Source organism: Pseudorasbora parva, chromosome 21 (genome assembly GCF_024679245.1).
Source record: "Pseudorasbora parva isolate DD20220531a chromosome 21, ASM2467924v1, whole genome shotgun sequence".
In the NCBI taxonomy this organism is placed as follows: Eukaryota; Metazoa; Chordata; class Actinopteri; order Cypriniformes; family Gobionidae; genus Pseudorasbora; species Pseudorasbora parva.
Window position 1 is genome coordinate 11,536,628 of NC_090192.1, and position 15,424 is coordinate 11,552,051.

The 15,424-nt window shown below is 36.0% G+C and overlaps 1 protein-coding gene across 2 annotated transcripts in view; it reads right to left on the reverse strand.

The window, feature by feature from the left end:
* Positions 1-918: 918 nt before the first annotated feature.
* The window catches only part of med24 (mediator complex subunit 24), a 33,376-nt gene continuing 18,870 nt past the window's right edge, over positions 919-15,424 (reverse strand). For both annotated transcript variants that reach the window (XM_067429671.1, XM_067429672.1), the window contains exons 18-26: positions 11,159-11,258; positions 10,844-11,019; positions 8,970-9,234; positions 8,712-8,893; positions 5,316-5,409; positions 4,087-4,186; positions 3,185-3,265; positions 2,909-3,057; positions 919-1,461 (exon numbers count right to left, since the gene is read on the reverse strand). In XM_067429671.1, coding sequence (XP_067285772.1) covers positions 1,345-1,461; positions 2,909-3,057; positions 3,185-3,265; positions 4,087-4,186; positions 5,316-5,409; positions 8,712-8,893; positions 8,970-9,234; positions 10,844-11,019; positions 11,159-11,258 — 1,264 coding nt within the window. In that variant the 3' untranslated portion in view covers positions 919-1,344. The remainder of the gene's footprint in view (positions 1,462-2,908; positions 3,058-3,184; positions 3,266-4,086; positions 4,187-5,315; positions 5,410-8,711; positions 8,894-8,969; positions 9,235-10,843; positions 11,020-11,158; positions 11,259-15,424) is intronic.

The following is a 15,424-nucleotide window of genomic DNA, read 5'->3' on the forward strand; positions in this document are numbered from 1 at the left end:
TTTGCTATTGTAACTGCGCTTATTTCCGTCGTTGGTATAAGTTGCAGTGGGTGGTTATAGACAAGAAATGTACAGTTTTCTGCCATCACGCTGACAACGTTTCTTTAGTCGTTCGGCAACCCTGCAGTCAGAACCACTGTAGGCGATCCACCCTTACACATGTTTGACTGATGAGCAGGAGCTTCCAAGCATGTGAGGTTTACATCATTCAGCCATTCATCCATGAATGAATTTCTTCATCAATAGAATGGCACGGTTAACAGTATTTTGCCCCATATATGCATTACTGTAGCTCATCCTTACTCAGGATTGCTGCTATTTTGCAAGTTTCATTCCATATATTTTATAAATGAAATTTTTATATGAAGTGAAAGTCTGAATATATGAAATGAAACTTGCATGCATATATATATATATATATATATATATATATATATATATATATATATATATATATATATATATATATATATATATATATATATATATATGCAATATATATATATAAATATATGCAATATATATATATATATATATATATATATATATAATATATATGCAATATATATAATATATATGCAATATATATATATATATATATATATATATATATAATATATATGCAATATATATATAATATAATATATATGCAATATATATATATAATATAATATATATATTACATATATATATATTTATATACACACACACACACACACACACACACAATTAGTTGTTCCAGTGAACACAGATACTATCTAAATGGTACATATTCACTAACAGATATTTCTTGGTGTGAAACCAGAAAAAATTGTGACTGTTCAGTGGAAATCTAATAAGTAACCGCAGCTGAATAATCACTTTTGCTCAAGTTGGTTGACTGACATGGGGTACACGATATAAAGACAAAAAAGAACATCTCTAACAGTTACCATTTTATTGGAATTTTAGTAAAAATATACAGTTTTGGGATTCTAATATTTTACAGGAAATCCAAATCACAGGCATTGTTTATAAAACACAAAAAACAGGCAATAATGCATAACCTTTTATAACATGTATAAAAACACACCTTTATACCACAACGTTATCTTCTGCTTTCACTTCTGAATGATTAATGTGAACAGTCAGCAGTTCACAGGTGTTCCCACAAGAGTCAAATCATAACTAACACTGAGCTGTCCTCAAGATGACAGACATGACAGCAATATCCCAACTCAGTGGTTACTGGTAGCATTTGCAGTTGATGTGAAATTACTCTTTTGGCTAGGGAGGTCAGCACATATACTGCTGCACGCCCACCAAAACCACCTATTCTAAGAGGTGTGATGGAGTGAATTTCCTCTATAGTGCAGCGATGGCTTTAGCTGCCATTCTCCGACCCAGTGGAAGGCTCAAGTCTGTGATGGACAGCACAGTTTTGGGTTTTGCCAATGCCTTAAGCTTCACCAGTTCTGAAATCTGTGAAGACAAATTCAACAAGATTTTTCAAACTAGAATTTAGGGCTGAACGCTAATGTTTTAAATGATAATTATATTTTATGCCAAAATTATTTTGAGGTAACAGTTTATTTTACAGTGGCTAAAACACTATTTTACAGTACCTTATTACACTTTCTTATTACTGTATAAATAATAACAGTAAATCATGCATAACTACATGCAACTTACTATAATGCAAACCCTACCCTATAGTAAGTACATGTTGTTAATATTACTCAGTACTTCAAAGTGCACAATTACACTGTAACGACACCTTAAAATGAAGTGTAAACTATTTTGATTATTGAAGATTTTTCATTTGAAAGATTTCTTTGGTTACACTACACTGTAAAAAAGTTGTGGTGTTTTTTGTTGGTTTAACTTAAAAAAGTAAGTAACCTGGTTGCCTTAAAATTTTGAGTTTATTGAAATTAAAAATTTGAGTTGATACAATGAAGGAAATTAGTTTAATAAATAGAAACTCAAAATATTTTTGAATCTAATCGTGATAAATCATGAAAATAGCACAATTTGGCATGTTTCACTGTGTCATCAGAAATAACACACACACAATTACCCAATATGCTTACAAAAATCTTTTAATAATATTTTAATAAAGGCTGTCGACTCTCAAAAAATGTTCATTGTATTTACTCAAAATTTTAATTTCAATGAACTCAAAATTTTAAGGCAACCAGGTAACTTTTTTTCTAAATAATTTTTTACAGTGTACCGGTATTTTATGTTGTCCTTGTCTCCGGTTTATTACTGAGTAATATTAATTAACAACATGTACTTAATATTGAGTTTGGCTTTGGTTTAGGGTTAACATATGCACAACTAATAGGTAAATAGTAGGTAAATATGCACAACTTAAATGTTAAGACCATATATGTAAATAATGTGTTACCATTCCTTTTTACATTTCATCAGAATTTTTGCACTTTCATACAAGCACAAATCAAGAGAGTGCCAACTCATACGCAGGGTTTATCTTATCTCATCTAGTTTCCTGAACTACTATATGTGTTAGTTACAATAAACACACTCTCAATGTTATGAAACATGGCAAAACATCAAGAAGTTTCTCTCAAAATCTAAAGCATATCTATTAATGTGAGCAGAATATCTAAATGGAGATGGCTAAATTTCAACAAAACATGTTTTTCAGTATTTTCAGATCATCCGCGCTTTTTGCAGTGTAGAGAAGAGCATGAAGATTAGGTAAAACAATGGTCAGTAAATGCATCCTCAGAAAAGCTCTGATTGGGGGATTTACATTTTTGACAACTAGTGACCAAAGCAATGAGGTCTATATTGCAGATGTTTAATCAAGATTAAAATATGATTAATTGTGCAGCTTTACCAGAAAGCTGCTTGCATATCAGTGCATGTGTTGTTTATGTATTGCAGATGATTCCCTCACCATGGTAAAGGGCATAAATTGCAGAATACTGCCCCGGCTGCCCTGCTCTGAGCACTCTACACACTCCTTGATAAAGCTCTGAACAAACTGCGTGTGAGGGCCTGCCGTCTTAGACCCCATCAGAGAAGAAATCAACAGGAACAGATTTGCTAAAAAAGGGGGGGGAGGAAGAGAGAGATAAGAATCTGCTTGTAACAGGTAGTTCAGTGGTGGTGCTACAGTCCAGAGATGGTAATACAACGTTATTTAATCTATCTAGTGGAACTACATGTATACCTAGCACTCTGTTGAGAGGGTCTCTCATATTGACGGTGTGAAGCTGAGAGGCAGACAGTGAACTGCTCATGGAACGGTCACCTAGAAAGAAAACAGCATTTTAATTTGTGCCATATTTTATTGACCTAAATGTTGTAACATATGTAGAAACTGTAAAAAAGGGACATTTCTACTGTCATAGTGGCTATCAAAGCAGATTTCGCTATACTTCCCTTTCTCGGTTTAATACAATCAACTTTCATTTCCAGCTCTTCCTTCCTCCTCTTTCAGCGAAAGTTAGGAAAGACTCATGGCTCCCAGAAACTTATTTTAACAATAGTTCTCTTGATATTTCTCCATTTCTATTTTCCACCTGTCCACATTTATTAATTTAGCAGCATTTCATCCAAAGAGACATCCTCTCTAAAAAGACAATGATGTGAGAAGTGCTACCAATTCAAAGTTTCAATCATTGAGGTTAGTGGCCAGATTAGTACAAGCTCAATAAAGTCAATCTTTTTAGTGAAGTAGCAGTAAGCTTAAAGGCATTTAAGTGATTTTTATGAATTCAGCAAAGAATATTAATCTAAAAATAAAAAAATAAAAAATCAGTTCTGTCTTCTGTACATTATTTTTGGAATATAATTTCCATCTATTGTGTCATGGGCATATTGAGTGATACTGCCACAGGAAGCTCAATACTATCGCAAGCTATGTTGCATTTTTGTGGGGATTTTTCTGCAAAATGTAAATTTAACAATTATTGCAGCATATGCAGGTTTGGTTAACAGCCACTAAAAAAAAGCAAGATTCTAGATTGACTAAAAGATAAGAATTAATCACAGGTGGGGAACGAAAGTTCAAGTAATATTAATGCAGTGTTTTTGTGCAGCTTGCGGTAGATGAGGCAGACAGGAAATGACCTGGACTGGACAGCATGACAGTCTCGTCCTCATTGGAGCTTAGCAGACGCATCAGTTTAGACGGCTGTGTGTCATCTAAAGGGAACAGGTTGGTGTAGTCCTACAACCAATGAGAGAAAAACGAGTGAGACTTGAGTTAAAAAGTATGTGCAAAAAGGGGTAAGATATACATGTGTTAATTACGCAAATGTGTTCAAGCATACACAGCATGACTGCGTTAAAGTGCCCCATTATGCTTTTTTCGACCTTATCTTCCACGTAGTGTATAATATAGATGTTTGTGAATGTAAAAGGTCTGCAAAATTTCAAACATCAGTGCAAAATAATGGAGTTCTTATCTGTCTCCCAAAAGAATGAATGATTCGGAACTGCCTGAAAAAGTCTTACTTCAATAACCCTACATGGGTTCGTAAAAAAATTGCATAATGCCAACCTATGGTCTTCATCGGCTGCATGTGAACACTGTCCACTTAACCCCGTCGTCAAACACTGTAGTTGTAGCGGAGGCCTGGAAGAGTTTTGTTTGTGTTGTCAACATGTCGAGAAGACGAGGTTTTTTTATTGCATGCGCTCAGACTAGCTAAAATAGTTACTGTTCGTATAAATGTGTATCAAGTGCTGAGGAATCAGTGGTCACTTCATTTGTTTTCTCTGACCACAGATATCTATCCGATTGTCAAAAGACCAGAAGTAAATGCCTTCTGAAATTCTTTCGAGGCGGATTTATAGGGTTAGTTCACCCTACCCTAATGTCGTTCGACACCCGTAAGACCTCCGTTCATCTTCGGAACACAAATGAAGATATTTTTGTTGAACTCCGATGGGTCACACAGGCCACCATTAACACCAGTGTAATTTCCTCTCTCAAGAGTCAAGAGTCCTCTCTCATGATCTCCCTCTCAGATACTGAAGCTTTCGTGCCTCTATCGCCCCCGACAAGAATAGTTTATGTGCACACTGTAAGCGGGACACCAAATCACAACAGACTTGCCCATCTGACCACTCGTGGAAAAGAAGGGTTTAGAGAGGCCGAATCATTTATCAAACCGTTTCAGACACTGTGAGGAGAGAGTTGATGCTGCAATGCATATTATGAGAAAATTAAAGTGTTTTTTGATCTTGGATGCATGTTACCATATTGTAAGAGACCTCCAACACAAAATTAGGAATCTTTAAAACAGCATAATAGAGCATTTAACATGGGCTGTGCGAGAAATGGCGTAACTGACCTCTATATCCTCACGTTGTCTCTTGCGCTGTCGTGCTGATGCTTGACCCTTGTGATGAGACGAGTAAGAACTAAGAGCACACCACACAGACAACCTATAACACACACACATTATGATTTTTTTATGTTAGCTTTGAAGTTAACATCTACGTGCAAATATACTTTGAAAGGTTGACAACAGACATTTGAAATTTAGTCTCTTTCCTTTGCGTTAAAGCAGGTGTTCCCCATGCAATAAGGTGGTTTACATCTATAAGGGTGTTTGATCTCATCTATAATGTTCATTTTACTTACTGTTACTAAATTTAAAAAGAAGAGAAAGCAAGGAAAAAGCCTGAAAACTCCATATCCATCACAACGGATGTCCGTTTTAAATCTCAGACTGAAAAAAGAGGAAGGCCATGAAAGAAAGCAAGTAAAAAGAGGAAAGGAGAGTAAAGAACTTCAGAGTTCATTCATATATAAATTCATCATTCATTTATGAAACAATCCAAAACTTCCTAAAAAAAAAAAAAGAAAGAAAGAAAAAGTATTAAAGAAAAAAAAGTATTAAACAATAAAAGTAAGTAAAGAGTTATTTGATGAGGGCTCCACCTGTTTTTCCATATTAACACAAGTACATGATAATGTGGACTTTTTTGTTGGTCTCAATAATGGGGTGAACTATGGAAAAATACAGTTTTTATAGAGGATATTGTGAAAGATGGGACACTTATGACCTCTGACCAGACTGGCACAAAATAAGGGTCTAATTAAGTATCAATGCATCATGGTGGTAATCAGGTTGAATTTTTTACATTTCTGAGGAAATTATGTCACAGCTGTTGAACTAAATATTCAAATGACCACAAATATAAAGCTAAATATGCCCTCTGGTTTTCCTACTGTAATTATACTGTTAGCTTTTTATTTTTTACTCTTTTTTTATATTAAAAGTAAATGGGAGTGTTGATGTATTACTTAACTGGAATTCATTTTGTGATTCCAGTCATTTCAAGAACTCAAGAAGAAAAAAAAGAAGCAATAAATAATAATAATAATAATAATAATAATAATAATAATACAAAAAAATTAAGTTAGATAATCTTAATATAATTAAATTAATATTTATAATTGTAAATAAAAATTATTATAATATTATTATAATATTATTATTATATAATTATTATAATTTAATATGATATTAAATATAAAATTTAAGCCATATTGTGTCTCGCCATATATTATATACATTTAAGTTTTTATTTATATTTTTTATTAATGGGGATTACTACACTTTAAAAAAAAAGTTTATATTTTAATTGTATGTTTTTAAGAATTTCAATCAGGGATGGAAATTAGAACCCGCCACCAGCCAAATGCGGGTGATTTTGAGTTGTGGCGGGTAAACTCGTTTCACCTACCTGCCACCGTGGCGGGTAAATCAAAATATCATAATGTTTCACCTCTTTGTAAACTTTGTTCAGTGCATGCAAGTGCTGCCGTATGTTCGAATATGACCAGTCATTTTCATTACCCGGGTGTGTGTAGAGCCAGAAGATGCAAATGAGAACTCTGTCTCTGCACTCATCCGACAGTGCGCACTCGTCTCACAGCGCGCAAATATTGAGTTCTCTTTCAAGTCTTGCGCTTCAACGCTCAAACTCACACAAAAAGTATGTCAACATGTCCACCTTGATGAGAATCCTAGCTCACAGTCTGTATATGCCTCAAGTGAACTGTAGTCGAGAAGGAACGACGCATATCCCTGCATTAGGTCTTAAAGGGGCAGTAGCCTTTACTGCTGTCTGTTTAATATCAAACTAAAGATAAGGACATCACTCACTGCTCTTGATTGAATAGCTTTTGTTTCTGTACCTTTCTTCAGGCCAGTAGGCATGTACATTATTATTTAATGTACACATGAGTGAGGTCAAGTTAAATATTTTAGTTTAAAATTTATTTTATACTGTGCATTGTGCTAAATAAATATTTGAATAATTTGTAATTGATTTATTATTTGAAACTTTAATATTAATTTATGCAATTCCAATGCCTTGATGTTTAGTAATGTTACACAGTCATAGCATTAGCCATAAATGCAATGGTACTAATAATTGGCATAATTTAATTTGGTGTTTCGGTTTTAGGCCTTGGTTTCCTCTTTTTCGGTTTCGGCCAAGAATTTTGATTTCGGTGCATCTCTACTGACAATGTTCTCTGTATGTCGTCATCACACTTCAGAAGATGCCAAAACTAATAGTTTCATTGTTGGAACTAAAAACCTAAAACTGGAAGCCATAAAAGACTACGAATCATCCAAATGCCACGTCCAGGTAAAAAAAAGAGGGCATAGAGCACAAAGTCTTACTCATTTAATGAAATGTATATCAGTTCATGGTTTGTGTGTGTATAAGAGAGAAAGAGAAAATGTCAGTATTTTATTGAGACTTGAGATTAAATAAACTGCTTAAAGGGTTAGTTCACCCAAAAATAAAATTGATGTCATTAATGACTCACCCTAATGTTGTTCCACACCTGTAAGACCTCCGTTCATCATCGGAACACAGTTTAAAGATATTTTTTATTTTAGTCCCAGAGCATATGCAGTCTATGCATACTTTACTGTCCATGTCCAGAAAGGGAATAAAAACATCATCAAAGTAGTCCATATGTGACATCAGTTAGTTAATTAAAATCTCTTGAAGCATTGAAAATACATTTTGGTCCAAAAATATCAAAAACTAAGATTTTATTCAGCATCAGTCTTCTCTTCCATGTTTGCTTTCAAACCTCAAATAAAGATTCAAAGGGCCATGAATCAGTGAATCAGATCATTGACTCGGATTGCCAATGTCACGTGATTTCAGCAGTTTGGATCACGTGTCAAACTGCCGAATTGCTGAAAAATCACGTGACATTGGCAATCCGAATCTGATGTTTTTATTCCCTTTCTGGACATGGACAGTACAGTGTGCATAGATAGACTGAATATGCTCCGGGACTAAAATATAAAATATCTTAAACTGTGTTCTGAAGATGAACGGAGGTCTTACGGGTGAGGAACAACATTAGGGTGAGTCATTAATGACATCAATTTCACATGCAGTTGCACATTGTCGTTTAAAAACAAGAAAGTGGCTGGTGAAAACATTGATTGGCAGGTAGATTTTGAAATCCACCAGCCATAGTGGTCGGTAGACAAAAATGTTAATTCCCATCCCTGATTTTAATTAAGTTAATGTTAATATATTAATAATAATATTTATATCAATTGTATTTATAATACATTAATTTAAATAAATTGAATCCTGATTGAATTCATACAGGTATGTAACAATGTGAGGATGAGTAAATGATGACAGAATAAAACAAATTGTGTATGCTATTTAAAATAAATAAATAATGCATGTCATACTTTGCAAGTGCTCTTCCAGGAGGATCGACCAGGCTGTGCCAATGGGCAGGGTCTGTGAGGAGACGTGGCAGAATGTGACCCAGCAGGGTGAGGGTGATCTGTTGTGTGTCCAGGCAGAAAATACTGTATAGCAGCTCCACCACACGAGATGCCCACTCTTTACGTGTCTCCTTCAGGAGCTCCTAAAATGCAAGCGCACAATTTTACAAAGTCTGATTACAGGTACAATTAATTTCTCATAATCCAAAACAAATTTACCTTAACCAGGTTGTTAGTAAACCAGAACACCCCTCCCATATGTAGTAGGTTCTCAAAGAGATGGAATGCATGGGAGTCTACCCAGCCCTTCTCCAGAACCTCCCTGAACTGGGTTTGCAGAGCCTGGCGGATGGGCTGGCGTGCTGGGAGAAGGTTACGGTAGGGAATAATCTCCTGGCCCTCGACTGCTGGCCGCAGGGACAGTCCTGTCTGCTGAAATACATCAGCACACATGTGCTCCAAGATAGAGCTCATGATCACAACACTAGAGGAGGTGTGAAAGAGAGGGAGACAAATAACAGTCTTTCAGGGCTTTATTTAATCTGTACCTGGAGCAGAGCTTAGTTCTTAACCCAAATCAAACACACCTGCGTAATCTTAAAGAGCCGGAAATAACACTGCAGTTCATGGCACAAAATTTTCATACGTTTTTTCAAAAGTTTTGATTATAATCACATTTACCTAAAAACGTTCACTGCAATGTTTGAGTAAAATAAAAATAAATTAAAAAACTAGAGCAAATATCACATACAGAAACATACAGTACAAATGTTTATACTAAGATTAAATAACTTCATTGAAATACAAAACAAAACAAAACAAAAAAACTATTAACACTATATATTGGCAACAGTTTTGGGACACCTGCCTTTACATGCACATTAACTTTAAATGGCATCCCATTCTTAATCTGTAGGGATTAATATAGAGTTGGCCCACCCTTTGCAGCTATAACAGGCTTCATCTCTTCTGGGAAGGCTTTCCACAAAGTTTAGGAGTGTGTTTATGGGAATTATTTTACTATTCTTCAAAAAGCGCATTTGTGAGGTCAGGCACTGATGTTGGACGAGAAGGCCTGGCTCACTGTCTCCGATTTAAATCATCCCAAAGGTGTTCTATCGGGTTGAGGTCAGGACTCTTTGCAGGCCAGTCAAGTTCCTCCACACCAAACTCACTCATCCATGTCTTTATGGACCTTGCGTTGTGCACTGGTGCGCAGTCATGTTGGAACAGGATCCTCAAACTGCTCCCACAAAGTTCAAATTGTCCAAAATGTCTTGGTATGCTAAAGCATTAAGAGTTCCTTTCACAGGAACTAAGGGACCTAACAACATAATCCCCCTCCACCAAACTTTACACATGGCACATCGTTCTCCTGCCAACCGCCAAACCCAGACTTGACCATCAGATTACATCACTCCGGAGAACACGTCTCCACTGCTATAGAGTCTAGTAGTGGCATGCTTTACACCACCGCATCCAACACTTTGCATTGCACTTGGTGATGTAAGGCTTGGATGTAGCTGCTCGGCCATGGAAACCCATTCCATGAAGCTCTCTACACACTGTTCTTGAGCTAATCTGAAGGCCACATGAAGTTGAAGTCGGTAGCTATTGACTTTTCAGAAAGTGGTCGACTTCTTTGCCTGTGTGACTTAGCATGCACTGAACCCGCTCAGGAATGCTGTTTTACATGAATATTATGATACGAGTGAAGCCCAACGGTCTCGTTCGGCATGAATGTTATGTTTCCATGGCTGCAAGGTGACTTTTAATTAGAGATTTATTTTGTAAATAAAGCATTGGGTTTCATTCGTCACAATATCCACTTAAAACAGCATGCACATAAAATTAAAAAAAAAAAAAATTGTTTGGCCAGTGGTGGTTACAAGTTCACGTTCACCGGCAGAGCACTAGACCGCGGTTGTAAAAAACTGCTTCTGTCACAGCCCTAATTATATTATTAGCACTAATAAGTACATCAAAATGCAGGACTCTCTCTGTTTTTGTGATGCTGGTATGCATGCCGTTTACTTCATAAGATTTAATGTGGTTATGTAGTCTGGTGTGTATGTGTGTGTAGAAATACCTACCGCTCATGGTAGAACTGCAAAGTGTTTTCTCCTGACATAGGAGTCATGAGCTGACGAATCATAGTCTGAGGTTTTTCTCTCTCATCCAATCCCAGCATCCGAACATGAGCCACCAGCCACGCCACTGCACAGATGGCCATACTGCACACCTTCCCTTTGATGTTATCTGTGATCTTCTACACTCACAAAAAGAGAAAGAGACTTCTTCACTTACAGCCATAAAGATAAAACTACTGAATTCTGATAATATGACACAGAATATATTTATTAAACAAAATATTTTGAGCCTGGTAAGGACCCCATGAATCTCCTCACCTGAACAGCCTCTACTGATAAAACTCCATTCTCCCAGGCATTGAGAACCTCCAATATAGCTGCTGGAGTACTGAGACATATTTCATGCCATTTCATCTGACTGGAGAGAGATAGAAAATGTTTTATTAATAGATCATAATCTAAGACACAAAACCAAAAAACCACAACCAAAAACTTCCTCCATTTATAGAAACTAAACTGCAAAAATATTACTTTAGCAAAACCTAAAGCATAGCCCGCAAAACCTAAAGCAACAATTAATTTGAAGAAGAAAAAAAGTTTTTTACTGAAGTTGTTTTTTTATTCAATAAAACATTCATCACAAGATTGTCCTGTTCCATGTACTGTATGAATAAAAAAAATCTTAAATAAAATCCAGTACATAAACAGAAAATATGTGATTTTGGATGCAGGCTTGGGGAAATTTGGTATGTGTGCAAAAAATGCCTTAATTATTTATTAATTAAAACTAATATCTGCCATTTAAATGTATATTAAGGAAGTCATAAAAATAAAATGCACATTAGTTATCATCATAGAATTGCAGATGTGCTTATATTATAATTTATTTTTTCATTGAAAGGGCATGCAAAAAATGGATGTAGCTTCAAATGCTCAATGGCTTTTGATTTATAAAGGGGAAGTGGAGGAACTACAAATACCCACCAACCATCTTTTCTACACAGTGGCAGTCTACACACAAAAACATTTCTATATTAATACATTTTGCTTTGAGTCTGGGAATGCAAAATTTTAAATGCAAAACCTGCATTTGCTATCCCAGATGCATCAGTCAAAATGATGAGTCAATCTTATCTGATTTTACACTGAAAATATTTACCTCATTACTACCTACAGCACTCTCAAAAAACCTGAGAATTTGTTTTAGAGAGTTTGAGTCTGGATGTCAAATATCTGCACTTAAAAGGCAATAGTCAGGCGATAAAGTAAAAAAAAGAAATTTTGATAATATTCATTACATAATACTTTATGCATTTGCTCTAAATGTCTTAAAATGGTTATTATAGTTTCTCTCCAATAAGAGTAACTTTCATTTTAAAGTGTAGATATGAATATTAAATGTGTTTAAATGTAAGATAAATACAGTAAAAAAAAAAAAAATTGAAACACTGGTTCAAATAACGAAGGCAAGTTTTCCACATATTATTGACCAGGGCCCGTATTTATGAAAATTAATGCAAAGAGTAGCTCCTAAAGACAAAATTCTAAGAAAATTCTTAGAAACGTTCTTAGTTTCCTCTTTTTAAAAAAAAAATCAGAAAGAGTTTTAACCCTTGAAAGAGGTCTTAAGGTCCAAAAGTGTAAGGAGTACGGATGAGGGTTTCTTCACCAGCGGAGAAACTGGACGAAATGCGACGAGGGAGAAGAAATGTGGTGTACACAATGCATGAGTGATTTAATACGACACTACACATTTGATCGATCGTGCAGGGATTATATTTGCGACCAACCTTACACGCTAACATCTCTGACACAGCACAGAAATGCCATAGCACCAGAAATGGAAGTACTCACTACATTAACATATTTATGCAGCAGTGATGAGACACAATCATCTATAAGCAAAGTGATTACAAAATTACAGCAATAGCAACATTTTTGCTGTTCATTTCCTATCAAATAAATTAAAAGCATGGTAAATAAAAAAATATATTTTGAGAGAGAGAGAGAGAGAGAGAGAGAGAGAGAGAGAGAGGGAGAGAGAGAGAGAGAGAGAGAGAGAGAGAGAATTTGAATTTTAAATCTCTTTAATTTTCTACACAAAGATTTTTCCAAAAAAAATTTTTTTTTTTTTTTATGTAAGATTTTTATTTTATTTTTTACACCATTACCAAAAAGTTCTGAGTGATATTTAGATCAAAACATCTCCAAAGCATAACATATTGTCAACAACAGAACACAACACATCTTTGTAACACCAGATGAAAATGAATTCCTCAACATTATTTGTGGACATAAAAAAATTAAAATCAACCTTCAATCTGGCTTTCAACATTCTGATAAACAACATGCTTGCATCGCAATCAAGAGACCCATCTACCTTATTTCTCCTACTAATATATATGGCCATTTTTGCTTGGCCCAAAACAAAATTAAAAAGCTGGCATCTCTGTCGGTATTTCTGACTGTATCTATACCCAAAAATAAACATCTCTTTAGAAAAAACAACATCAAACATTAAAAACATTTGTTCTAACAGTGCAAAAAAATGACACAGTCTACTAGATTCTGAGAAACAATGAAACACTGTTTCCCTTTTCTCACAGAAAGGACAATTTTCATTTACATTAGAATTAATAACGGAAATAAAAGCATTAACAGCCACGATTCCATGTAACACTCTCCATTGTAACTCCCCAACTTTTTTAGTCAATGGTAATTTATACTGAGCTCTCCACACAGGCTTGACTTCCTTATCAAGCCCAAAATGAGCTCTCCAGGGAGTATCCACTCGACCATTCAATTTATCTTTGTTTAAAATCTTAACAAAAGACATATACATGGATTTACTTGACATTGTGACCATGTTGTTTGTAAGAGTTCCGTTTAACTCTAGCAAAGGTCCAGTACAGTCTTTAAAATCAGGAGTAAGAATTAATGAAGGGAAGATATCACCACTGTTGGGTTGACAATTTCCATTGCAATAGTCATACACAAGGAGAGTTCAGTCGGTACAAGTTCACTTTTCCAGTTAGCCAGCAAGCGGCTCACAGTCCTGACAGAACAGACCCCTATGTGAGAGGCCAGTTTTTCAGCGTTAGACAAGTTTGGCCCTGTTAAATCCAAGACATGTTTCAAAGTAACAGTTCCTGTTGAGATAAAACGCTGTGCCATAAAAGACCCATTGAAGTTTTCAACGTTGAATCGTGTCCCATACAGCACTGGTTCTTTCAACAACCAAAACAATGAATCGTCGCTTGTCCTTAATTTCTGAAAAATCCCCCACACAGCAAACAGTCCTTGGTAGAATTTGGGAAGATTACAAAGTTTGTGAGTCTTCAGATCCATTAAAAACAAGGTTACGTTGCTGATCGTTACTGAGTGTTTGTTCGTGGTGTGGTAACGCTGCTGTGTGTGTGTGGCGCAAAAGCTGCGTGATATGCTCTCTCTCTTTCTCTGTCGCTCTCCCTGCTGTGCTGATTGTTGTAAACAGGTGCAGCTGTTTATGTGGGTGGAGCCAGGAATCGTTTGGTGGATAAAAGCCTGGAGGGAAGACTGCTCGACGAGTTCCCTTCTCCTGCTTCCGGTTGTTGTGCACCAGCGGTGTGTGTGCAAGGCTGCTGGACTGCGCCCTAGTGTAAAATCCTAGTGGGGATTACCTGTTGTTAGCGGTATAGGCCGGTAAATGTGAATTGTCCTTACCCATGCAGATCCTTTGTCAGTGGGAGGCCGTCTTTTGTTTAAATACTATTTTCTCCTGTTTTTCCCATTAGCAGGGAGGTAAGATTTATGTATTTCTTTTATCTCTGTTCCAGGGAAGATCTTTAAAAATATAGGTAGATGCCTTCTTTTGTTGGTTATTTTGGCCTACCCACTGATACCACCTTGTAGGTGGTTTGATTAAGCAATAAACAAAACTGCCTCTCTGACCCAACTGGTGATTATTGTGGTGATTCTGGGAGCAGGAGACGGGACTCCGGGCGACACTTATCAGGTGTCGCTCTGTATGTTACGACCGACCGTGGTGTTTGCGAAGGGAGATCGTAACATAATGGGGGCTCTTCAATAAAATTCGTAGCTGCGGGTACAAGAATCAAGACCCCGGTGAGTAAATTCATTTCTTCTCCCATCTAATGTGATATAAAATAGAATCTTGGGTGAGGGGGGGAATTACGGAGGGTGAACTTAAAGCTTTTGTAGAGTCTCCGACGGTTGAACAATTGCAGCGTTTCAAAAAGAAAGAATTGCTGCAAATAGCTAAATATTTTAAAATATCAGTACCGCCTACCGCAGTGAAAGCAGATATTAGAGCAGAAATCTTTTCTGAATTAATTTCTCTTGCCCTTCTGACAGAAGAGTCAGTTATTACCCCCACGCACGAAATTAAGAGAATTAGAACTACAGATTAAACGACAAGAGTACGAAAACCGTGTGGTCCATCTGCGCGAATTAGAACTGTTGCGGGTAACTAAGCAGGAGGAGCGAACACAGTCTGCCGTTAGTGAGTCGCATGGAGCTGATAGACCAAGTCAATTTGATCCTACCCGATACATGAAACTTGTTCCACAATTCCGTGAATCAGAA